The following is a 25,081-nucleotide window of genomic DNA, read 5'->3' as shown; positions in this document are numbered from 1 at the left end:
TAATTTAAGTTTGTACTTGAAGATTTTCTGTGGAAGCCTTCCCTGTAATACATGGGGACCTGAATCTGCTCCTTGCTCTTTACAGAATTTTGACACACTGGCTCTCTTGGACCCGGACCAGAGAGGTTAGGTACCAAAGATTTCTCATTAAAACCTAGTTTCACATATGCCCTGACAAGTAGTCCAGAGATAGCATCACCTTGAACACGTAGTACCGTAATTACTGTTCCCCCTCACTTTCAAACACTGCATAGATAGAGAAATAGGACATTGTTCCACAGCATTCCCAACATAATGAACTTGAAACAGCTGGCAGTTGTCATGTTAAAATGGGAAAAAGGGAAAAAAAAACAAAAACAAAAACAAAAAAAAACCAAACCACCAAACTTAGTCATAGAAGAAACCTTAAGTAATGCTAGTTTGGAAGGGCAGTGGGCTCCTAAGGTAAGGTTCTGGTAAATTAGCAAGCTGATGTCAGGCTTTTGCTTTTTTACGTAGATTTTTAATTATTGTGCTCTGGGTTACATGGCCGGCCCCACATGTACTCAAGTCAGGTGGTTGTGAACCGTCTCACACCAGGTTCGTTGGAACACAATGATTGTTATATCTGGAAAAGTACAGCTCCTTGTTTCTGTTGGAATTTTCCAGTTGAGCCATTTGTTGCGGCAAAAAGCATCTCATGAAGCAATTCTGGGGGACTGGGGAGGAAAAGAATTTAGGAAACTCCCCAGACTCGCTTTGCCTCCGTGTCGCTGCCTCCGTGTTCCAGGTCAGCAGGCAAACCTGGTGATTTGGACATGCTGGTCACTGAGAGGTCCCCGCCTTCTGAAGTAACAGGCCGGCTGCTGTTATTACTGATGGTGGCATTTCCCTGGTTCATCAGTCTGGCTCAGGATGTCCTCAAGTCACCTCTAGAATGGTGGTCTCAGCCTAGAGGCCAGCGGACTCCTTGCAGACACCGAAGGTCGCCAGACTGAGGTGTATTGATGTGACAGCGTGGAGAAGACTTTTTTTTTTTAAAAACCACTTCAGTGAAGTTTCAGTCCCCTGTGATTTTGCAGAATCTGCTAGGTTTACCACAATTTTAGCTTTGCTTGCATAGCCTAAGTGATTCCTTCAAGGCCAGTCACTTAATCTAATAGAATTAGTTGCCACCACGGAGTGTTGTGCTAGATTAATGGCATAAACATCCCTGCTTTGTCTCTCGGTTGATATGGCAGCAGGAGATCATTATCTTTCCTTCATTAGTCCCGCCAAGTTCACTGGTTAATTTGATCATTTTCTGTCTCCACAGTTCCTACTGACTATAGCTATTTGCCTGAGAGCAGTTTTATTAGAGCGGCCATTGGCTTCTTCGTCACAGGAGGGAAAAAAGGCAAGTGAGCACATTTCTTGAATGCTATCATTCTTCTACGTGTTAGGTTTGGGTACCCCAAGCTTGCTTTTGTAGGATTAAACCATAATCAGTATGAAGGAGAGAATATTTCCGTCTGCTAGACCATCTTCTGTGTTGACCACAAGGCCAACACACCATGTCTTCTCTTGGAATCATTGTATCTGACCTTGGGAGTGGCAGGGTAGGAGTCAGGGGGATCTGTGAAGACCTTAATCTGACCTTGGGAGTGGCGGGGTAGGAGTCAAGGGAATCTGTGAAGACCTTAATCTGACCTTGGGAGTGGCGGGGTAGGGGTCAGGGAGATCTGTGAAGACCTTAATCTTTTTTTCAAAAAGTATGAGCACGCATTTCTTTTCTTCTTAATGTTGAGTGGGTATTAACCATGAAAGAGAAAATGCAGCTGAGACTTGACTTAGAAGTATGTCTTCTCCCTGGACCTTGAATGATGGCTCTCTGTTGTTGGAATCACTGGCTCTAGTTCTTTTTTTTTTTTTTTTTTAAAGATTTTATTTATTAATTTGACAGAGAGATCACAAGCAGGCAGAGAGGCAGGCAGAGAGAGAGGAGGAAGCAGGCTCCCTGCTGAGCAGAGAGCCCGATGCGGGGCTCGATCCCAGGACTCTGAGATCATGACCTGAGCCGAAGGCAGCGGCTTAACCCACTGAGCCACCCAGGCGCCCCCTGGCTCTAGTTCTTAATTGTATCTTGTGTTCTTTTTCTCTGCAAACATTTGTCCCTGTGGGATTCTTTGTTGCAGCCACCCACATTAGAGCACAAGCAACCTGAAGACAGATGGACTCACCTTTCGTTTTTAACTGGAGTCCGAATAATGCCATAGAAGTTCTTAAATAAATGCTCTCTACTGATACACATTAACTATTCAGCGATGTGAGGGCAAAATATATCCCTCTTGAGAACTTGATAGCTCAGGAAATAGTTTCATTCATATAATATTCTTTCATTGATCGTTGCTAGTTTTATTTCTTGTCTGGCCTGGTTGGGTCGATCTGTGCAAATCCATTGCCATCCCAGTTTTGGGGGGAGTTTTTAAACAAACTGAAGAAATCTGGAGAACTCATTTAATTAATGAAGGTCGTAAAAGAATAAAATCTTACTCTTGGAAGGGACATTAAAGGTCATGTCATCTGATTTCCCATTGAATACAGTAATCCCTGCAGCTTCTAGATTATAAACTAGTTTCAGAGTTTGGAGATGAACTCCTTTAGTTCCTAGAGTTCTTGAAACTGTAGTATTATTTTAGGGTCATGAGTTAGCATGACTGCTTTTACATACCCTCAGTAAAAATGGACATAAAGTTATGTCATTGTACATAATGTAGTTATATATTAAATGTGTAGTATATTACATGTAATATAGAGTTAATTGTTTATAGTGTCATAAGTTAAGTCTATTTATGGTAGTATTATAGTAGAGATGTCTTCATTAGTAAGAAATTGAACTTTTACCAAAGAAGCATCTAAAATTTTCATAGCCAGGATAATTTTAGGAATATATATTTTGTTCCTTTTTTTTTAGTTTGCTCATTGATATCTTACAAAAATTTTAAATGATGACAATGTGAGTTATTTCCATGAGAAAATAAAAATTCTTCAGACAAAAAAAAGGATACTTTTTCCTTTCCAGTGAATAAAATGTAATGTGGACTCCCCAGATCCCTATTTCTTGGCAGACATGAATTTTCTCTGAATCCTGTGGGAAATTCAGGATTTCATGTTGGTTAAACATAACATTTTTATGATTACATAGTCATGGCACAACAGGAAATGTTCTGCTCTAGAATTGAAAAATCAGGTGGAGCTGGCCTCAGTGACATTACTTGCAATCTTCCTGAAAGCCGTTTTAAGACCGATAAATGAAGTATTAAAAATGCCATATTACCAATCAGATTTTTGGCATTTTCAGGTTGTGGGAGAGGGCTGCCTTCTCGTCAGGTTTGCTGACTAGATTCAGAGGAAAATCTATTCAGCCTTACACATTACTAATGATGACCCCAGAGGAGTGGGGGCCGTGGGAGGCTGACCTCCGCCTCCGAAGCCCATTTACAAAAACAAAACCAGACCCTGCTCTGTGGGTCTAAATGGGATGGCCGAATGCAGAGGTGTGCATGCAAACGAGTGTTTTCTTCTTCAATATGCCCAGCTCATTTGAATTTTAATAACTCCCTTCTGAAACAGCTTTTGAGTTTAAATGTCTGGATGTCACTCACTAGAGCCCCGTGGGGCTGCCTATAGGAAGGATGACGACGTTGGTGAGCTCTTTTGAGGAAGAAATGGCTTTAGAGAATAAAAATCATGCGTGGCCTAGGCAGGAGAGAGGAGACTTCAGGCGTGGTATGGCTTCAGTGCCTCTGTGTGCTGCTTCCTAACTCATGAGAGGAAGAAAAATGTGATGAGTTATCCTGGATCCACATTTACGCCAGGACGGGCTAAGGCGTCATCAGGGTTAGCCAGTCAGATTTGAGATAGTGGATGCATGGCTCTGGTGTCTAATGCTTAGGGCTTCCCCCACGCCTTGGATCCACATTTTAATATTCGGATGATAGAACATATAAGACGTTCAGAACATCCATTCCTTCACACAGGCCAAATCTGAAAACCTGACAGATGAAAATCTTTCTAGTTTTTAAAGACTACAGTTAATAGCTTTGAATATAACTGGTTTTTCGCTCTGCTGCGACGTTCTCCTTTCTTCCCTGATAACCATGACCTCTAATGGCAGATGTCATCAACATCGTCATTATTTATTCCCATGGACATTTCTTCACAATGCTATTAAAATATTAAAATATGCTCAGAATCTATCTCTGCCTATCGTGGAATTATTTTTTTTTCCCCTGAAGAGACTGTCAATTTTGACCCTTAGTTTTGCTTCTTTTCTATTCATTTATTCTTTTTTTCTGATCTTTGTTTTTCCTCAGCTTCATAGCCATACTCAGATTTCATCAAGATTGTATCTGTTTCTTTCATAAAACATTTAAAGGGGATCAAAAGCACTAAATAAAAGCAATGGTTCACTTTTGGTGCTAACACCAGGTATTTCTACCTAATGACTGAGGATTATTTTTCTTACCATTCTGTTGCTGGGGAATGTGACTAGCTTTCCAAGCTTGTGTTTTTCTGTTAAGCTTTAAAGTTCACAGAAGTATTATTTGAGGAAAGTATATTTAAATCTTTGTAATAAAATCTCTATGAATAGCATTTCCTTCTTGATCCGAATTCATTGGTAACTGATGCATGTGCGTAAGTGCTGGACTCTTGTATAAACTATAGGTAGGTATATTCTTCATTGGTCCTTTTGGACTATTAGCATGAGATGTGTTTATTGGTGAGTGTAGTCAAAGGAAACAGGATTAGTGAAGTCTGAGTGTAGAATAAATGATACGGGAAGGCTGTTCTGTTTTTCTGGCAAAATTATGAAGTTGGTTGCTGAGATTGTGTTAAAGTATGTTAATTTAGTAATAGTTTACCTATACAAAGCTTTTGACAAGTATTACTAGAAAGGAATACTTGTATATTATACTAAGTTCAAAAATGGTTTCAATCTCCTATAATCTCACCACCCAGAGATAGCCACATAGATATTCCAACACAGGTCCTTCTAGATGTGTGTGTGTTAGATGATATTTAATCATAAAATTTCTTTTATTTTGTTGCCTGGTTTTTAAAAACTTAACTTTTCATGTAAATGGACATAATCACTCATCTCCTCCAAAAGAAGGTTTGGGAGAAAGTACAAAAGAATCCTTACGTCACTTCCTAGACATTTGTTAATGGGATATGTTTTGGGAGTATTTGATGGCTATTTTTGGTTATAAATACCATGCAAAATATTTGAAAGGAAAAAAAGTCACCAATTATCCCATGACTTTCTAACTGCTATCGTCATTCTTTTTTTAAAGATTTTATTTATTTTTTTGACAGAGATCACAAGTAGGCAGAGAGGCAGGGAGAGAGAGAAGGGGAAGCAGGCTCTCTACCGAGCAGAGAGCCAAACTCGGGGCTCGATCCCAGGACCTGGGACCATGACCTGAGCTGAAGGCAGAGGCTCTAACCCACTGAGCCACCCAAGTGCCCCATCATCATTTTAAAAAATATTCTCTTTAATTAGTTGCTTTTACGCACATGCAGTTTTTACATATTTCCAAATACACATACACTTTGAATCTTTTATTATCATTTCCCTACCTTTCATTATATCTCCATAGTTATCATTTTTTAATGATGGTAGAATATTCCATCAACTTGATGGATCATAATTTAGCCATTTTTCTATGCGTCATTTGAAAAATTTCCATTATGGGGAACATCTCCATGTAGCTTTTGCTTTTCTGCATATAGGCTTCCTCAAGATACATTCTCAGCAACTTAAAATTGGCAAAAGGATTTGGTGGTGCTGGGGATGGCTTAGCCTTATTGTTCTTCGAAAGGATTATACAGGTTTTGGTACCTCAGCCCTGGGTGCATGTGAAAAGCAGTATATTTTTGAGGTAAAAGGCGTGAGAGTCAGGCTGCTGTGGTTCATGCCCCACTCCCACCACAGGCAGGCTATGTAATTTCAGACAAGCCGCTTAAGTCCCGAAGCCCCAGTTGCTTCTATAAAGTGGAGAAAATAACTGAATCTTCTTTATAGAGTTTTGGTAAAGATTATGAGTCACATTATGTCACAGTGCTTAGAAAACAAAGTAAGAAACCCTTTCTAGCTATCATTTTACAAAGCAAACCAACATACAGATAAACAGATGATTATAATAAAAATCTGTTAGGTATAAAATGATACCATTTTAATTTACATTTCATTGCCAGAAGGAATGAACACTTTTGCAAGTATTTACTATTCGAGAAGTTTACTTTTAAATTAAATTTTAGACCACTTTTTTTTTTTTAATTCAATTACTTTGTTTTGAAGTAAGCTGTACACCCAAAGTGGGGCTGTGGGGCTTGAACTCACAGCCATGAGATCGAGAGTAGTACACTCTACTGACTGAGCCAGCTAGGCACCTCCAAGATTTGTACATTTTTTCTCTTATTTTTTGTTTTGAAATGATTCCAAACTTATAAAAAAGTGAAAATAGCCAGAGAAACCTATTCAAGTTTCACTGACCATCCAAGTGATGTCTTTAGCAGAGAACAAATTTAATCCAGAATGTCACACTGCGCTTACCTGTCCTATCTCTTCAGTCTCCTTCAATCTGGAATAGTTCCTCAGTCGTTCTTTACCGTTCAAGACTTGAACACGCTTTTTGGTTCTTTGTTTTTCATTTTTCGGGGGGTTTTGGTGGGTTTTTTGGGGCAGTTTTGAAAGAGCGTGAGTGGGAGCAGGGAGGAGCAGAGGGAAATAGGTTTTTTTAAAAATTTATTTATTTATTTATCTTTTTAAGATTTTTTTTTTTATTTATTTGACAGATCACAAGTAGGCAGAGAGGCAGGCAGAGAGAGACAGGAGGAGGAGGCAGGCTCCCTGCTGAGCAGAGAGCCCGATGCGGGACTTGATCCCAGGACCCTGAGATCATGACCTGAGCCGAAGGCAGAGGCTTGATCATGACCTGAGCCGAAGGCAGAGGCTTTAACCACTGAGCCACCCAGGCGCCCCAAGATTTATTTTTTTTTATTTTAGGGAGAGAGAATCCTCAAGCAGGCTCTCTGCTGAGCAGGGAGCCAGACATGGGTCTTGATCCCACCCAAAAATTGTATTTCATGTAATTATTTGCTATTCTATTATTCATTATTTCAACCTTCATACTGTTCCATATTTGATCAGTGAGAACCTCTTTAAATTGGCTTTGTGTCCTTTCGACATGACCCCATCACTCTGTGAGTACATTGTTTCATTGTGGCCCAAGAAGACGTGCTAGGCTCATCTCGTATTATCCTCAGCTCTGTAACAGCCAGGTAGCTCAGGTTCCTTTTAGTGGGGAGTGATACTTTGAAACAAAGATCTGGGTACAAATTCTCCTTGTTCCTGAGGTGATCACTGCTCCCAAGCTCTCTCAGTGAACAGTTGTTAGGAAATAGACACACACACCCTCTCTCTTTCTCTCTCTCACTCTCATATCTATATTCATTTTTGTAACTCACTATACACATTGAAAGCCACTAGTTTATACTAATATCTCCAATTCTGGTTCAACAGCACAGGGTTCGTTGTACTTTTCCCCTCTTTTCATATTTGTAACTCTCTTCCCTGAGAGGGAGAAACCAGCTCCATTTTTCTCCATCTATCTCCTCATTTGTGGAGTCCCCCTGTATGTGAACAGTCTGCTGTCCCCACTGGGCCACAGCCCTGTGGAAGCCACCTTCCCCTTTTGGATCCTGATCCCCAGTGGGCAGCCACCCTGCTTGGCACCCTTCCTGGTGCAAAGGGTCTGGGGATGTTATTGTAGTGATGAATTCTGAATGTTGTTGACGTGCTTCTACAGAACATCCTACTAAGTCTGAATATCTCACCTCTCAGAATCTTCAGCTGTTTCTAACTACCGTCTGGATTTAGAGTAATTTCTGGCAGGAGCGAAGCATCTCTTCGACTCTGCAACTAAGCCATGCTGTCATTATCTCAACCTGTGTGTTCTGCGACTTGGTCTAGAAAAATCCTAGTGACCCCTTCCATCTTGGTTTAAACATCCTTTCCTCATTCAGTGTTTCCAGACTAGTTTGGATTTCTTATGTTACATTTTCCAATGTTTCTCACAGTACTTGACATAGGAGTAGTTATTTTCTTAATTGTTTCTGACTCTTTGTTTAAAGTCTCTCTTTCCCATTGGACTGTCATTTCCTCAAGGACAGGAAGAACATAGGTGTTTTATCCTAAATGCTTTGAGAACAGAGTACTTGACGTTTAATCATTTTCAAATATTGGTTGACCTACAGCTGTGTGTGTGTGTGTGTGTGTGTGTGCGCGCGTGCACGTGTATTAGATACTTCTAAGCTAAGTGCTTCTAAACAACACTGAAGATGGAGAAAATAACGACATGTCCACACTACACGGATAGCACGCGGTGATGGGGAATAGACGCGCCACCGGCTGTCTGCCGACTGTTTGTTACTAGACTTTTACTGGAGGGGTTACACATGTGCGTTGTGGCATTGAGATGTGATCCTCTGTGTAGCTAAAGTATGTGTGATAATGGGTCCTGTTGTAATGCATTATGTTCGGATATGCCATTTATATCAAGGTTCTTTGAGGCTGTCAACTGGATGAGAGATTTAAAGCAACTTTGTATCTGGATTTTAAAACATCTGGATCCTGTTAACTAGGACTGTTAGGCTTCCTCAGTTCCAAAGCCATCGTCTCTAAAGCATTATTTCTTTTTATCTAAGGCGCTTTCTTGAAAGACAAAGCCCAGCCAAGAAGGGAGCTAATCATTCCCGTTGCTTAGACTTGGATTCCTGTGTCCAGCGCTGAAGATCTCTGGGGAGCGAACTGTGTGACTCTGTTCTCCCCCTTGGGGACTCCCCCTCTTTCCATACTGCTCCCCACCCCGCCCCCAACCACCACGTGCCTGGAACTGCCAAGTATTTTCTCCATTCCTAACAGTTACTGTAATTCCTTTCATTCCAGTTAGTGTCAGAATTAGTTCCCTGCAAATATAGCGGAAAATTTTGTGTGATTCTAGTTACGCCTCTCAGTACCAATGCTCTGCCCTTTTTTAAAAGGGGAAGATTTATTGTGTCATAGCACTTACTTGATTTTCAAGCCTCTGTTCCCTGCTTCAAGGTCTTGTTTCTGACTCTTGCTTATGCATCAGGTCAGTTCCAAAGAGTGGAGAAGCAAGGTGCAGAGTGTATAGTGAAGCGTGGTTGTGTGTAGTTACATATAGTGCAAGTTGTTGGCTCAAGAGCTTGTTGTGTAAGCAATAAGATAGGGTGTGGTTTTGTGTGTGCATGTGTGAAATGGTCATATTTTGCACTGGGTCCTGTTGTTAGAGCACATGGTGTCTGTCTTTCCTGATTCCCTAGATCCTCCAGAAACAACAAAATTTCTGTAGTAAATTCTGTGGAAGGATCTGGAATAAAATGTTATGTAATTTTGAAAACACTTGACCTGAGAAAAAGAATTTAAAGGAGAGACATTTTCATTGGGGCGCCTGGGTGGCTCAGTGGGTTAAGCCTCTGCCTTCGGCTCAGGTCATGGTCCTGGGGTCCTGGGATCAGGCCCCGCATTGGGCTCTCTGCTCAGTGGGGGCCTGCTTCCTCCTCTCTCTCTGCCTGCCTCTCTGCCTACTTGGGATCTCTGTCTGTCAAATAAATAAATAAAATCTTAAAAAAAAAAGAATTTAAAGGTATCTGCTTATGAATTAATGATTTCCAATGTAGAACTGGATTCATGCCCTTAATAGGAGAGAAAAGCAGTTCTATGCACAGATTTTTGTGTCCTGTCTGCCAGTTCATCAGGCCATTTCTGAGAAACATGCCAAAACGACCCCAAAAATGCAGCTTCATTTTCTGTATGTGATGTCTACTTTGCTGCCCACATGATATAGGGACAGTTGCCCCATGTGTGTAACCAGGATGGTGTTCTGGGAATGGCCAACCAGTTAATTCCTAGCACAGCATTTTGATTTTTATCACACCTGATTCTTTCCTTGTCGGTGTGTCTGTCCTCTCATTGGAATATAAGCCTCATTAGTGAAGGTGGCTGTTCCGTCTTGTTGAACACTCTTATTCATGTCTGGAACAGTGCGTGGTACCCCCAGATGCTCAGTGATTGAATGAATGAATTTTTTCCTTTTTTTTTGGTGAATATGTTTAATTTTTTTGGTCAGAAATTCTTCTCTTTGTAAGAGCAGTGGTAAATTCCCTGATAATACTTCCTGTACTCCTGGTATTATATCTTAAGATGGAATAGAAATAAAGCTTCAGTTATTGGTAGCAGAGGCTAGAAACGTGGCAGATGTGTTGAGCTTTTAACATTTTCAGAAAGCAAAAAAGCGCTTGTCGGAGGGGAGAAAAACATCACTGGAAGGTACACTACTAGTTTCCCTTTCCACGGGTGAGGAGGAAGTAGGTTAGTTGGTGACTAGCCTAAGAAAACATACTGATTTTTGAGGTCCTAGGATTGAGACCCGCTTCAGCTCCCTGCTCAGTGGGGAGTCCGCTTCTCCCTCCCTCTGCCTCTGCTCCTCCCCCCCTCCCCCCCGCTCATGCTCTCTCTAACAAACAAATAAAATCTTTTAAAAAAAAATGCTGATTTTTGAGGTGGCTCTAGCTGGAAATAAGAATGTAAAACATCAGGGAAGGTCTGGATGAGTACCGTGGATTTACTCGTCGTCAATATATGAATGGGGAGTCTGCTTCTCCCTCTGCCTGTCTGTCATTTGTGCTCTCCCTCCCTCTCTCTCTCTCTCCCCCTGAGAAGAAGAACCAGACTCCCTGCTGAGCAGAGAGCCCAACATAGGGCTCAATCCCAGGACCCTGACATCATGAGCTAAGCCAAAGGCAGATGTTTTACCAACTGGGCCACCCAGGCACTCTTTGTTTTAACCATTTTAAAATGGTTAAATGGCATTTTAGTGGCATTTCGTGGATTCACTGTTGTGCAACCATCATCACTATGTAGTTCCCAAATATTTTCAGCACCCCAAAAGGAAACCTTGCACCCGTTGAGCAGTTGGCTCTCTATTTCCCCCAGCCCCTAGCAACCACTAATCTGCCTCTGTCTCTGTGGATATGCCTGTTCTATATGCTTTATTTAAGTGAAATCATACACTGTGTGGCACTTTGTGACTGGCTTCTTTCACTTTGTGTAATGCTTTCAAGGTTCACCCATGTTCTGGTGAACATCAGAACTGCATTCCTCTTTACAGCTGAGTAATATGCCATTGTGTGAATATACACTTCATTCATTCATTAGTTGATGGACATTTGGGTTGTTTCTGCCTGTTATGAGTGGTGCTATGAAGGTTTGTGTACGAGTCTTTGTTTAAACACCTATTTTCAATTCTTTTGGACATATGTGAGTGCAATTGCTGGGTCCTATAGTAATCCTATGTAATTTTTCAAGAAACTGCCACACTGTTTTTCCGTAGTGGCCATACCATTTTATATGCCTACCAGCAATATATGAGGGTTCTGAGTTCTCTACACCCTTGCCTGGTAAACCATTACGCCCTCTGTTCATCTGGCTGTTTCTCCAGTCACCAGGGCAGCAATTTGCCCTGTGGCAGAACCAAGAATTGTGGATTTTTTAGTCTGTTCAGCTTTTTACTTGTTATCAGGACAGCGTGGAGAACTTTCAAGCTACTTACATGCAGAACTGGAAACCAGAAGTCATTCCTTTTAACTTTTTTTAATTGTAAAAAAACAACATGAAACTTACCATCTTGACCATTTTTTTAAAGATTTTTTTAGGATTTTATTTATTTATTTGACAGAGATCACAAGTAGGCAGAGAAGCAGGCAGAGAGAGAGGAGGAAGCAGGCTCCCTGCTGAGCAGAGAGCCCGATGCGGGGCTTGATCCCAGGACCCTGGGATCATGACCTGAGCCGAAGGCAGAGGCTTTAACCCACTGAGCCACCCAGGTGCCCCTAAAGATTTTATTTATGTATTTGTTAGAGAGAGAGAGAGCATGAGCAGGGTGAGGGAGCAGCAGGCAGAGGAAGAAGCAGGCTCCCCACCAAGCAAGGAGCCCGATGCAGGACTCGATCCCAGGACCCTGGGATCATGACCTGAGCTGAAGGCAGACACTTAACTGACCGAGCCACCCAGGTGTTCCACCATCTTAACCATTTTTAAGTATATGGTTTAGTAGTGTTACATATATTCACATTGTTGTAAAAACCAATCTCCGGATGTTTTTCATCATGCAAAACTGAAACTCTGTACCTATTAAATGATGTCTACCCTTTCTCCTGCCCCATTATCCCTGGCAGCCATCATTCTGTTTTCAGTTTCTCTTAATTTGACCACGTAAATACCTGATATAAAGAGACTTGTACAGTATTTGTCTTGTTGTGACCGTGCTGTTTGATTCAGCATAGTGTCTTCAAGATTCCTTTATGTTGTAGCATATGACAGGATTGCCTTTCTTTTTTTTTTAGTAAGTAATACCTTTTTTTTTTTTAAGATTTTATTTATTTATTTGACAGACAGAGATCACAAGTAGGCAGAGAGGCAGGCAGAGAGAGGGGAGAAAGCAGGCTCCCGGCTGAGCAGAGAGCCCAATGCAGGGCTCGATCCCAGGACCCTGGGACCATGACCCGAGCCAAAGGCAGAGGCTTTAACCCACTGAGGCACCCAGGCGCCCCTGCCTTTCTTTTTAATGTTGACTACTGTTTCATGTGTGTATCAGTCAACATTTTGTTTCTCCATTTATCCACTGACTGATGTTTGGGTTGCTTCTGCTTGTTGACCATTGTGAATAGTACTGCTGTGAACAATGGTGTACAAATGTCTCTTCAAGATTTCTGCTTGCAATTCGTTTGAATATATGCTCAGAAATGGGATTTCTAGATCACATGGCAGTTCTGTTTTTAGTTTTTGGAGGCGCCATCATACCGTTTTCCATAGGAGTTCTACCATTTTATAGTCCCACCGACAGTCCGCAAGGGTTCCTGTTTCTCTAGTTTCTCCACATCTTTACCAACACGTGTTATTTTCTTTTCCTTTCCTTTTTAAAAAATAGTAGTTGTCCTAATGGATGTTATCTCATTGTGAGATGTTATCTCATTGTGGTTTGATTTGCAGTTCTCTACTGATTAGGGATGTTGAGCATCTTTCCAAATTATTATTGGTTCTTTGTGTATCATCTCTAGAAAAACTCTACCCCTGCTTCTCCTTTCCCATTTGCAGCATCTGCTGATTCTGCTACTCTTCTGCTGATTTAACCTCTGCTTCTCCTCTTTCCCTATGCTTTTCCTTTTTGCAGCTGTTTATCCTTTAGCAGACTTTGCCCCAACTTCTGCTTCCCCTCTTCCCGGGACTGCAGATTCTGCTGGCTTTTCTGCCTCAGCTTCTTCTTCTCCTGTGCTTCTCCTTTCTGCAGCATTTGCCCTTTTGCTGATTCAACCCACCTTAGCTTCTCCTTTGTTCACTGCCTGCTGATCGTGCTGCCTCTTCTGTCTCAGCTTCTCCCTTTTCTTGTGCTTCTCCTTTCTGCACCTGTTGTTCCTTTTTCAGATTCTGTCCCCACCTCAGCTTCCCGCTTGTTTAGTCACTGCTGATCGTGCTGCCTCTTCTGTCTCAGCTTCTCCCTTTTCTTGTGCTTCTCCTTTCTGCAACTGTTGTTCCTTTTTCAGATTCTGTCCCCACCTCAGCTTCCCGCTCGTTCAGTCCCTGCTGATCGTGCTGCCTCTTCTGTCTCAGCTTCTCCTTTGGTGCTTCTCCTTTCTGCAGCTGTTGGTCCTTTTTCAGATTCTGTCCTCACCGCAGCTTCCCCCTTGTTCAGTCCCTGCTGATCGTGCTGCCTTTTCTGTCTCAGCTTCTCCTTTGGTGCTTCTCCTTTCTGCAGCTGTTGTTCCTTTTTCAGATTCTGTTCTCACCGCAGCTTCCCCCTTGTTCAGTCCCTGCTGATCGTGCTGCCTCTTCTGTCTCAGCTTCTCCTTTGGTGCTTCTCCTTTCTGCAGCTGTTGTTCCTTTTTCAGATTCTGTCCCCACCGCAGCTTACCCCTTGTTCAGCCCCTGCTGATCGTGCTGCCTTTTCTGTCTCAGCTTCTCCTTTGGTGCTTCTCCTTTCTGCAGCTGTTGTTCCTTTTTCAGATTCTGTCCCCACTTCAGCTTCCCGCTCGTTCAGTCCCTGCTGATCGTGCTGCCTCAGCTTCTCCCTTTTCCTGGGCTTCTCCTTTCTGCAGCTGTTGCTCCTTTCACTGACTCTGCCCTCGCTTCTGCTTCCTCCTTGTTCAACCCCTGCTGATCGTGCTGCCTCTTCTGCCTCAGCTTCTTCTTCTCTTGTGCTTGTCCTTTCTGCAGCTGTTACTCCTTTTGCTGACTCCACCCCTTTGCTTCATCCTCTTTCAGTGGCTGCTGATTCTGCTGCTTATCTGCTGATCCTTACCTGTTTTTCCTTTTCCTACTGATGCTTTTCCTGAGTCTGCTGCTCTTTCTGCTGATGCTGATTTCCCTTCTGCCATGTATGTTGATCCAGCCGCTCTTGCTTCTCCTTGCTGTTTTACTTTTTTGCACATCATTTCTGGCTCCTTTCGAACTTCACTTTTATATGGCCCTCAGTAGCTACTCGAACCCTGACTGTGTCTTATGGCTCCACTCATAATTACTCCAATGTCTCATCGTGTCATTTTCAAATTAGCCTCCTTCTAAAAAAAAAAAAAACACACACACACACAAAAATTATATGCATAAACAATGAATTTTGGATCACTGAAAAAAATAAAATTAAATTTAAAAAATTATGGTAAAGCTATGTGCTGTCGTAGAGAGCTGAATAACCTGGATATTAGCTGTATCGTAGGTGTTCACCCCTGGAGCCGTCAACCATGGCCCAGGCTGCAGAGTCAGTGCTGGGGGGAGGGGGCCGCAGGCACCGAGGGACTTTGTGGTCATTTGAAGGGACCGTGCCCAAGTAGGCAATAGTTCCCTTCTTTTTTGGAAGTGAGTGAATGAGTAATGAGGCAATAATGTGGATCAGTTACTCTTTTTAGAAAGTTGGATGAAGTACCCACAGGTGAGGATGGAAGACAGCTAAGTAGTAATGTGGGATGTGTCTGTCCGGACGAGAGGGGGCAACTGGAGGTGAATAGGAAAGAGAAGGACAGAAGGAGCAGGCTTCTGTAACAGATGGGGTTGAGGTTGAGAGCACAGAATTGAAGGCCTGACCGCAGTTGCAGTTGTGCTACCAAATCATTTGAAACTGGAAAGAGTGAAAGTTGGCATTTCCCCCTCTCACGGTACTGTCAAGGTGTCTCACTAATTTGTTTCCTTTCTGTCGCAGGTCCCGAGTCTGTGCCTCCTTCCCTTCTCAAAGTCGTGATGAAACCCATCGCAGCTGTTGGAGAAAGCTACCAGTATCCTCCTGTGAACTGGGCCGCACTCCTCTCTCCACTTATGAGGCTAAACTTTGGTAAATATCAAATGTTTTTAGGCCTTTGGACCCTGCTTTTAGGATGTGACCTGAATAGAAAGAGAGATTCTGGGTCACAGTCAGTGGTGACTGGAGAGACCTTTGGGATCTTGAGGTTTGTTTTCTTGGATGGAAGAGCTGGGTTACTTCCATCGAGTCACTTTCTAGATCGCTGAGGCTGAGCAGGAGGAGGAGGTCTGAAGACACAGGCCAGGTGCGCTCATCAAAGCAGTACTTGGCTGACGTGTGCCTGTTGCTGCGTGTGTGGTGCAGGTCTGATGGTCATCACACTGCACAGAAAGCCCGGTCTGATGGTCATCACACTGCACAGTGAGAGCTCTAGGATTCAAGGAAGCACCCTGTGGTATGGAGCATTAGTTTTCTGTTGCTGCTGGAACAAGTTACCACAGATTTAGTGGTTTGAAGCGCCGCAAATTTATCAGCTTATAGTTCTGTCGATCAGAAGTCCAGCATGGTTCTTGGCCACGACATCGTTCTTTCCTAGATGCCCTGAGGAGTGCTATGGTCTGTGTTTTTGTCCCCCAAAATTCGTATGTTGAAATCCTAATCCCTAGTGTGTTGGTATGTGGGGCCTTTAGGAGGTAAGTTGGTCATGAGTATGGAGCCCTCAGAGGCCCCCGAGAGCTCCTTAGCCCCTCCCGCAGTGTGAGGACACAGCGAGAGTTGGCGTTCTACAGCCGGGGACACAGGGTTCCACCAGAACCCGACCATCCTGTCACCCTGATCTTAGACTTCCAGCTGCCAGAACGATGAGAAGCATATTTCTATTGTTTATAAACCAGCCGTTTTGTGATATTTTGTTAGAGCAGCCCAAGCAGACGAAGGTAGGGAGAATCTATTTCTCTCCCTTTCCCAGCTTCTAGAGGCTGCCCACATTCCTTGGCTTGTGTCCCCCTGTTTCTTCATCTTCAAAGCCTGCGACGGAGAGCCACAACCTTGTCACACTGTCCTCTTTCTGGTTCCTTACAACGGGGAACGATTTTCCACATTAAAGACTCATGTGATTAATGAGTCCATTTGCATAATCCAGGATAATCTCCCTACCTCACCAGTCCTTAACCTCAACCACTTCTCAGAAGTTCCTCTGCCAAGCAGGGTAACACAACATAGTCACAGCTCCAGGCATTAGGATGGCAGCATCTTTAAGGGCCCATGTTCTCTTTACCACAGACACTTTGTGAGGAGAGACAGAGGGAGCACACACCTCTCATTCACCTACCACAGCCTCTTTTATGATGTTAGCGTATGCAGATTTAATCCCATGTACTTGCCCCCCCACCTCAAGAAAAAGATTGGGGAGAACCACTTTTTGACAGTGCTGTATTACTCTGTGTATTTGCAGTGTTTGCTCTGTTATTTACAGTGGGGTGCTCGCTTACATATGATATGCAGAAAGACTTGTAAACTGTAATTTATGTACAACTGAAAGGATAATCAAAGATGACTTTTGACTATACACAGTTTTTGCACTTAAATGCTTTCATTTTAACCTAATACCTCTATAACTATGATGTCACCGTAATGTGTTTCTGGAGATTTCGTTTGAAAAGTATGTTCTCCCGAGCCTCCCCTGTTTTTATGTGCTGTATTAAAAATGTTCGTGTTTTAGTATAAATCCTTAGAAAAAAGAAGAAAAGGTCTAGTTGGGAAAATATGCCTGCTGATGGGAATCGGGCTAATAAAAGTCTGGATTGCAAGAGAATGTGGTGACCATTTTTTTTTTTTTTTTAAGATTTCTATTTATTTACTTGACACAGAGGGAGAGATCACAAGTCGGCAGAGAGTCAGGCAGAGAGAGGGGGGAAGCAGGCTCCTCAATGAGCCGAGAGCCCGATTTGGGGCTCGATCCCAGGACACTGAGACCATGACCTGAGCCGAAGGCAGAGGCTTAACCCACTGAGCCACCCAGGCGCTCCATGTGGCTACATTTTTAAGTCCTTCCGGACATAAACAGATTTCTCTGTCTTCAGAATTTAAGGTGGAGAGGAGGGGAAAACAGAGACAGGGAGTTTATCTAGAATTTTTCTCAAATTTTTGTTAGTATTAGATTCTTTAGATTTCTTAGGACATCACAAGAGAAATTTCCTGAGCAAGATCATGGCCCTTGCCAGTTCCAAGACTTACCCCTCTGCTGCCAGTGGGTACAATCTTTGCTTCATAGTGGAAAGGTCACTTGGCATATCTTTTGGTTCACTCAAGTACTGTTACTGGGAGAAGTCATACCAGCAGATGCTTTGATTTGAGACATGGAAGCCTGACAGTGAGTCCCAGGAGCAGCTGTATTACCTATATTCTTGTCTTCTCTTGCAGGGGAAGAGATCCAGCAGCTGTGCCTTGAAATTATGGTGACACAGGCGCAGTCATCCCAGAATGCAGCTGCACTCTTGGGACTGTGGGTGATGCCGCCGCTGATCCACGGTCTGAGCGTAAGTCAAATTTAAGGATGCTGGGCAGCAGGCAGATACGGTTCTTTTGCGGGAGAGGAGCGCTCATTTCTGTGTGCATTCTCAAAGTCAAGAGTGGACAGATGTGATTTTCTAAAACTCGGGGCCTTGGCAGTCGCTGGCCAGCAGACTGGGAGAGTGTGTGATTCAGACCTCTGCCCTAGCCGTCGGCGTTCGTGCTTTCGGCTCCCGTTGATTACGAAAAAGGAAAAAGATGGCCAGAGATATTAAAAGTTCCTTTCTCCAGATCGTACAGCTAGAAAATCGTGGTGTTATCGAAACCTCGGCTTATCTCTAGAATATGCAGTATGTTGGTTCAGTGGATGTTAAGAGAATGGCAAATCCATATATGATTCCTCCCTTTCACAGAAAAGGCAGCAATTCAGGTGGGCCCTGAAGGCTTGGTAAGGTTTTGTTAGGCATCAAGTTAGAGGCACGGGGTGGGGTGCTGGTGCGGGGGGGATGTAGGTGAAGGGAGGAGAACGTCTCTGCCGGGATGTTTGGCTTGAGCAAAGTGCTGAGGAAGAAGTAACGTAGCCCAGTATCTATGACAGAAGGAGCCAGATTGTTTAAAAATGCAAAATTAACAAATTGTATAAATTTGAATGTATTCAAAGCTAGAACCAAACAAAGCAAAAAAACCCCCACATTCCATGATTTCTTAGAGGTTTACCAATTGATCCTAAATTAATTGATCCTGGTATTCTTCAGGAAGCTTTAATTCCTTGAGAATAGTGTAAAGTTCTCATATTTGTTCCTCCGTCTTTTAACTTCAGTTCCTGTCCCGTCCTTTTGTCTTCTAAGCTCTGCTATGTATTCTCGTGCTCCTTAATTGAAGGGGGACAGACTGAGGGCTGCGTCCCCATGTCAGCAATGACCCTGAGGTGTCTGGCCCAAGCACCTCCCATCTGGCTGCCAGTACCCGGTGCTTGCTAGGTACCCACTACTTATAAGCGCTCGGTGAGCAGTTTTGGACAGCACACTGAATCTCTCTTCAATTCTGGCAGATTCTTTTTTCAACCTTGAGTTACAATTTATAGTCCATAAAGTATGGCTGTGTTGAGCATACAATTTGATGAGTTCCAGGACATTTATACATTTTCTACCATCCCCAGTAATATTTCTATCACCCCCCACTCCAAAACTGCTTTGTCCCCACCTGGAGACGATCCCCACTCCCAGTTTCAGACCCAGGCTACCTCTGATGTGCTTTTGGTCTCTATAGTTTTTCTCTTTTTAGAGAACTTTCCTAATAAATTTCAATTTCATATAAGCTTTAGAAATTCTTTAGAAAGGCATCATACAATATGAAGTCTTTCATGCCTGGCTTATTTCATTTCTGAGAAGTCCAGTTTTTTTGTTTCCATTTTACACGTTGATAAACTGAGGCAGGTTGCAATTAAACAAAATTTATATTGCCAATAAACAGAGTGAGTCCAGCTGACTCCAAAGTCTGTGTCTAAGACACTGTTCTGTGAACCTCTCCTTCCTTTTGAGTCAGGTATACCTCGAACAGCCTGTCTTGTTTACCTCAAAAATCTTCCTAGAATTTAGTTCTCTTCCCACTTCCCTGTTACTTTTTTGGCATTTGTCCGTGATTGTGGACTCTCTTATTATCTATGTTAATGAACAAATGAAGTTTGTGAATTCATTTTCTTAATTATATATCTTCTCATTTATAAAAAAGATCAGGAATGGCATGTTCTTTGCAGTGAACTGTTTGGCTAACTCGTGCAGCCATGCTGATACTTTTTTGAAATTTACTCGGCTGTGTCAGGTTTTCTTTCCTTTTTTTTTTTAAGACCACTTCTTTCCGACTCGCTGCTCCTTTGGTAGCATACCTGTGTTCCTAAGAGCTTCTTGGCCTCTTCTCTTAACATGTCTGGCACACAGCTATGTTCAAACTGTGCCCCCTTTTCAGCTCTCATGACCTCCAGAAAGCCAAGGTCATGTCCCCGTTTGTGTGGTCAGCAATGGTCCTGGCCTGCCAGTCCCTTTGATTTCCTTATGTTTCCTGGAAGAAGAAATTAATAATATCGGGTATTCCGATGAGTCCATTTCCTGCAGAGGAGCCTTTCATCTTCAGGATTTTGGTTCTTGCCGGAGAATGTGACCTTTTAAGACTGAAGAGCAGCTGTCATGTACGTCAAGAAGTAGCCCAGTATTTTCCTCCCTGTGAAAAGACCCGTGGCTTAAGTGGAGTGGTTCACGGGTGGATCGGCAGATGCTGTCTATACCCACAAGTCACTGTGCGTCACAAGTCCTGGTAGCAGCAGCCAAAATTGCATGCATTGGTGGCCCATTGGACCACGAGGCTGGTGGCCCTGTGGGGCCAAGAAGTAACGCGAACCTTTCTTCTCTCATCCTGCCCTCAAACACAGGGACAGCCTCAAGGTTTTGAGCACCGCGAACCCAGATGTGTCTGTTTCTGACCTCTTTTCTTTTGGTTCCAGGTGAATATCAAGAAGTACCTCCTGGTGTCCACGCCTCTGTGGGTAAAACACGTCTCTGACGAACAGATCCGGGGCTTCGTGGAAAATGTGATGGTGCCCGTTTGTAGAGCCGCTCCCCCGCCTGCCCAGGCTGAGTTGCGCGTGAGTGCCCTGCAGGGGCTGGGTCAGGCCATGAAGCTGCCCAGCCCCACCCACCACCTCTGGAGTCTGCTCTCTGAAGCTACGGGAAACATTTTCGACCTTCTGCCAAATAAGATTCGGGTGAGGAACAAAAATATTTACACTCCCGACAATTTATGTTTGGGATTTTTGAAAGCCCTTTTGGCAAAGTAGGGAGGTGTATGTTTTAAGAATGTGGCAGGAAGGCTAGGAAGAAATAACTGCATTTTTCACGAGGAATGTGTTCTCTTCCAAGATCTAAATTGAGGTTGAATATTTATAACCAAAGTTGGGAGCAAGCTGAGCCCTGGGTTACCGAGTGCTACACCAGGAAATACGCCCTTGGGCCTTTTACCAAATGCAGAAGATGAGTGGGCTCAGAAGTGCTTCCACATTGCGCCTGGAAACTCGTTGGGCACAATGGTCCCGTATTTTGCTTATATGAAGTGATGTAATCCTAGCCTTTCCCCTCCCCCAACAGATTCCTGAATTGTAGTTTTACAAAGAAATTAAAAAATCTCTTTGGAACGATGAATTCTGATAAGAGGAAAAAAGTACAGCCACACAAATAAGTATAGCCACATAAATAAAATATTAGGAAAGGTGGTTTTTGTTCTGTTTTTCAGTAAGCTCTATGCCCATTGTGGGGCTTGAACTCATGACTCTGTGATCAGGCGTCACCTGCTCTACCAACTGAGCCAGCCAGGCCACCCCAGAAAGAGGTTTTTTTTAAATGATAAAAATTGGCTATATATTTGGTTTGATTAATGTCTCATAAGCTGCTGTTCATGGAAATAAGTAAATCTAATAATTCGTCAGAACATGGAGACTATATCTGTTATGTTACCTTGTGTTTTGACCTGTTTGTGATTTTTCTTTGCCAGAGAAATGATCTAGAGCTGTATGTCAGTGTAGCAAAATGCCTCTCAGAAATGACAGATGATGAAGCCAATCGGGTTGCCCAGATTACGGAGGTAAGAATGTATTTATATATTTATTTCCATTACTGAAGTGGGGGTTACACTTGAAGAGGTGACTACAGTATCCTTTTGATGGAAGCTAGTTTTGCTTCATATCTGTTAGTAGTTCATTTGAGGAAGCTCTCTGTGTTCACTGTGGGATCTCGTGTTCAGGCTAGTGGTATGGATGGATAGATGGATGAAAAACATTTTAACCTAATTCCACTTTGTCAAGATCATGTTCGTGTCACCTATGGGCAAACATAAGTACAGGACAACATCTTCAATAAAAATCCCGAAGAATGGGAATATTCTGGCTGAAGAACTTTCTGGTGCATGGAAGGCATAAATAAGTTCTTAAATTTGATTTTCTTTCACCTGGTACATATTATCCTTTTGTAATGAAGAAAGGTGTCTATTTGAAAAACAAACACTATTAGCCCAGACACAAGATAATTAACAGATACTCCTTTTTTTTTTTTTTTTTTTTTAAGATTTTATTTATTTATTTGTCAGGGAGCACAAGCAGGGTGATCAGCCGGCAGAGAAAGAGGGAGAAGCAGCCTCCGCACTGAGCAAGGAGCCCGATGTGGGACCCGATCCCAGGACTCTGGGATCGTGACCTGAGCCAAAGGCAAACGCTTAACCAACTGAGCCTCCAGGGGTCCCAACAAGTACTCCTTATACTCACACCCAAAGGATGAATGAGTAACATACCAGCAAAGTTGCACATTTAGCTAGTGTAATACATGTCTTGTTAGATTTGAATTGCCTATAAACAGTGAGGTTTTTTTTTTAGTATAAGTATATCCCAGTGGACATACTTACACAAATGCCAACTCCACATACCAGATGATAGCAAAGATATAGAGAACTGTGAGCCCTCACCCAGCTGGTAGACCTCTTACCATTTATTTCACCTGATGACAGGTGTGCCTATTCAGTTGAATCCTTGAATTGCTGCATTGTATAGCCGTGATTCTCAAAATGTGTTCCTAGGGCCAGCAGCATAAGCATGGTGACTGATTAGAAATGAAAGTTCTGGATTCCCACTTCAGCCAGGTCTACTGAGTCAGAGGTGAGGTCCAGGAGTCTGTGTTTTAATAGTCCCTCCAGGTGATAGTGCTGCATCCTGAGGTTTGAGAACTCCTGTTAGAGTATATGGAATATCAGCATTTTGGAGATTAGTTTGTTTTAAGGAAAGACAAGCAGTCTAAGGAAATGCTTAAGAGAGTGGACTATGCTGGGGATTGAAATCCAGCTCTGTGATTTACTAGCAATGTGACCTTGGTTACATTTCATAATCTCTCTCTGCCTCAGTTTCCTTATCTATAGAAAGGAGATATTAACACCTACTTCCCAGAGTTGTTTTTAGAGTTACAGTGACTTAATCCATGGTAGGTTCTTGGAAAAATATCTGACATAAGGCTGGTACTCAGTGATTATTTGTTATCCTTATGATCACATTCATGTAATTTATTATATTCTGTTATTATTATATTCATGTAATACAGTTGGAAGTAATGCATATAATTTCCTTCGTGGTACCTGGAGCTGAACATTGCTGGGTTACTCACCCAGGTTCTTTTTTTTTTTTTTTTTTTTTAAGATTTTATTTTTATTCATTTGACAGAGATCGCAAGTAGGCAGAGCAGCAGGTGGGGGGGTGGGGGTGGAAAGCAGGCTCCCTGCTGAGCAGAGAGCCCGATGCGGGACTTGATCCCAGGACCCTGAGATCATGACCTGAGCCCAAGGCAGAGGCATAACCCACTGAGCCCCCCAGGTGCCTCCTCACCCAGGTTCTTAAAGTACCACTTAGAACATTTTTGTTAGAACTTAGCTGAATAGTGTTCTTGTGCTCCCAAAAGAGTTAGTGCATTTTACTGAGGTCAATGTCTTCTGTTCTTTTCTGGAAAGAATAAAGTAGTGAAGGGCTCAGACTCCCTGAGTTTCAGTTCTTACTCTGCCTCGAGCCATGTGACCGTAAGCAAGTTACTTAACGTCTGTGCTTACTACTATCCTCTACAAAGGAAGGATGATGGTTGTCATCTGCGTAGGGTGGTGTGAAAATTCAATGGTTTGTACAGGACTTCTCACACTTTCTGGTCTCAGGACTACTTCAGTGTCTTACAAACTGTTGAGGGCTCCAAAAGACTTTAATTTAAATGATCATATCTTTCAATATTTACCATATTAGAAATTAAAACTGGGAAATTTAAAAAATATTTACTTAAAAGTAATAATAAACCCATTGCATCTTAACAAAAATAAGAAAAAGTTTTGAAAACAAATAAAAAATGGCATTGTTTTCCATTTTTGCAAACCTCTTTAATGTCTGGCTTAATGGAAATCTCTTTAATGTTGAACTCTCATAGCTGCTGCTTCATTCAGTCTGTGGTGTTATTTTGGGGAAGTATGTGGGGAAGATCCAGCCTCATACAAATATGTCAGTAGAAAAGGGAAGAGTGTGTTGATAGTTTCAAACAATTGTGGATATCTTTTTTTGTTTGTTTTGATGTTGCAACAGAACTCAACAAACGGTGTTTTCTTTAGGGTAGTTGGCACTATGTGGAGTCTGAGTCCCTATCAGTGAACTTCACATAGTCTGTTGTATTAAAACCCATTGGTCCAACTTCCGCTCCGGGTATGATATCACAAAATCATTTGGAAAATACTGAATCACTGAGTTTTGAAAATCTTCCAAATGTTGATGCATTTCATTATACACTACCAAACATCACACTTGTTAAAATCATCAGAAAAGTCTTTTATGTATTGGGAAACTGCCAATTCACAGTAGCAAATACAATTTTTTTCCGAAAGTCTAATTGTCACTTGAAAGCTCAGATTTTATCACTGCTAACAAATACTATGAAGTATGTCCTTGAAGTGACAATCTCACTTTCTTCTACTTAAAAAAAAAAAAAAAAAAAAAGTCCGTCAAATACTCAGTTTGAATAGCCATCATTGGTCCATCAGTCATCCTTCCAAGTAGATGTGTCCCACAAAACGTGGCTATTTCAGTTCACAGCCCAGACTTAGGGTTTTCCCTCGAGACAACCATAATACTTGGCTAGGCACCAGAAGTCCCTTATGCATGCTTGCCATTTTATCATCCCTTTTGTTAAAAAGATGTATACTCAAGGGCGAAGGTTTAATGAAACTAATAATTTTTATTGTTTATAAGGGTATTTTAGATAAAAGTTATTTTAAACAAAAATTGCAAGTGGCTGTGAAAAATGCAGTGACTCTTACTGTGACCTCGGTGCTGTTGTAAATATACTTTGACCTCACAGAGCCTCTAAAAGGGTCTTGGGGTCCCTTGGAAGTCTGTGCACTGCACTTTGCGAACTGCCAAATTAATCCGTGTTAAGTGCTTAGAGTGGTGCGTGGCACACGAGTACTGTGTTTTTCAGTCATCATCATCATCATCATTATTTTGTACAAATACACAAATACACACATTATTTTGTACAAATACGCAAATAATCATTATTATTTGCGTATTTGTACAAAATATCATCACCAATTAACCCCTGAAATCACTGACGGTTTTCAGGAGAAAACAGGAGGTGACATTATAACGCTCTATCTGTATATTCATTTTAAAATACAGCAGG

General features: G+C 42.3%; 1 protein-coding gene across 2 annotated transcripts in view; it reads left to right on the top strand.

Moving 5' to 3' along the window:
* The window catches only part of FOCAD (focadhesin), a 297,139-nt gene that overhangs the window by 257,651 nt on the left and 14,407 nt on the right, over positions 1 to 25,081 (top strand). For both annotated transcript variants that reach the window (XM_032880503.1, XM_032880504.1), the window contains exons 35-39: positions 1,295 to 1,375; positions 15,297 to 15,425; positions 17,757 to 17,872; positions 20,344 to 20,604; positions 21,387 to 21,476. In XM_032880503.1, the coding sequence (XP_032736394.1) occupies positions 1,295 to 1,375; positions 15,297 to 15,425; positions 17,757 to 17,872; positions 20,344 to 20,604; positions 21,387 to 21,476 (677 nt within the window). The remainder of the gene's footprint in view (positions 1 to 1,294; positions 1,376 to 15,296; positions 15,426 to 17,756; positions 17,873 to 20,343; positions 20,605 to 21,386; positions 21,477 to 25,081) is intronic.

The sequence above is a fragment of the Lontra canadensis genome, unplaced genomic scaffold, assembly GCF_010015895.1.
Source record: "Lontra canadensis isolate GAN:19392208 unplaced genomic scaffold, GSC_riverotter_1.0 scaffold70, whole genome shotgun sequence".
NCBI classification, from domain to species: domain Eukaryota; kingdom Metazoa; phylum Chordata; class Mammalia; order Carnivora; family Mustelidae; genus Lontra; species Lontra canadensis.
Note: the sequence above shows the minus strand (reverse complement) of the source record. Positions and strands in the feature narration are given on the sequence as shown.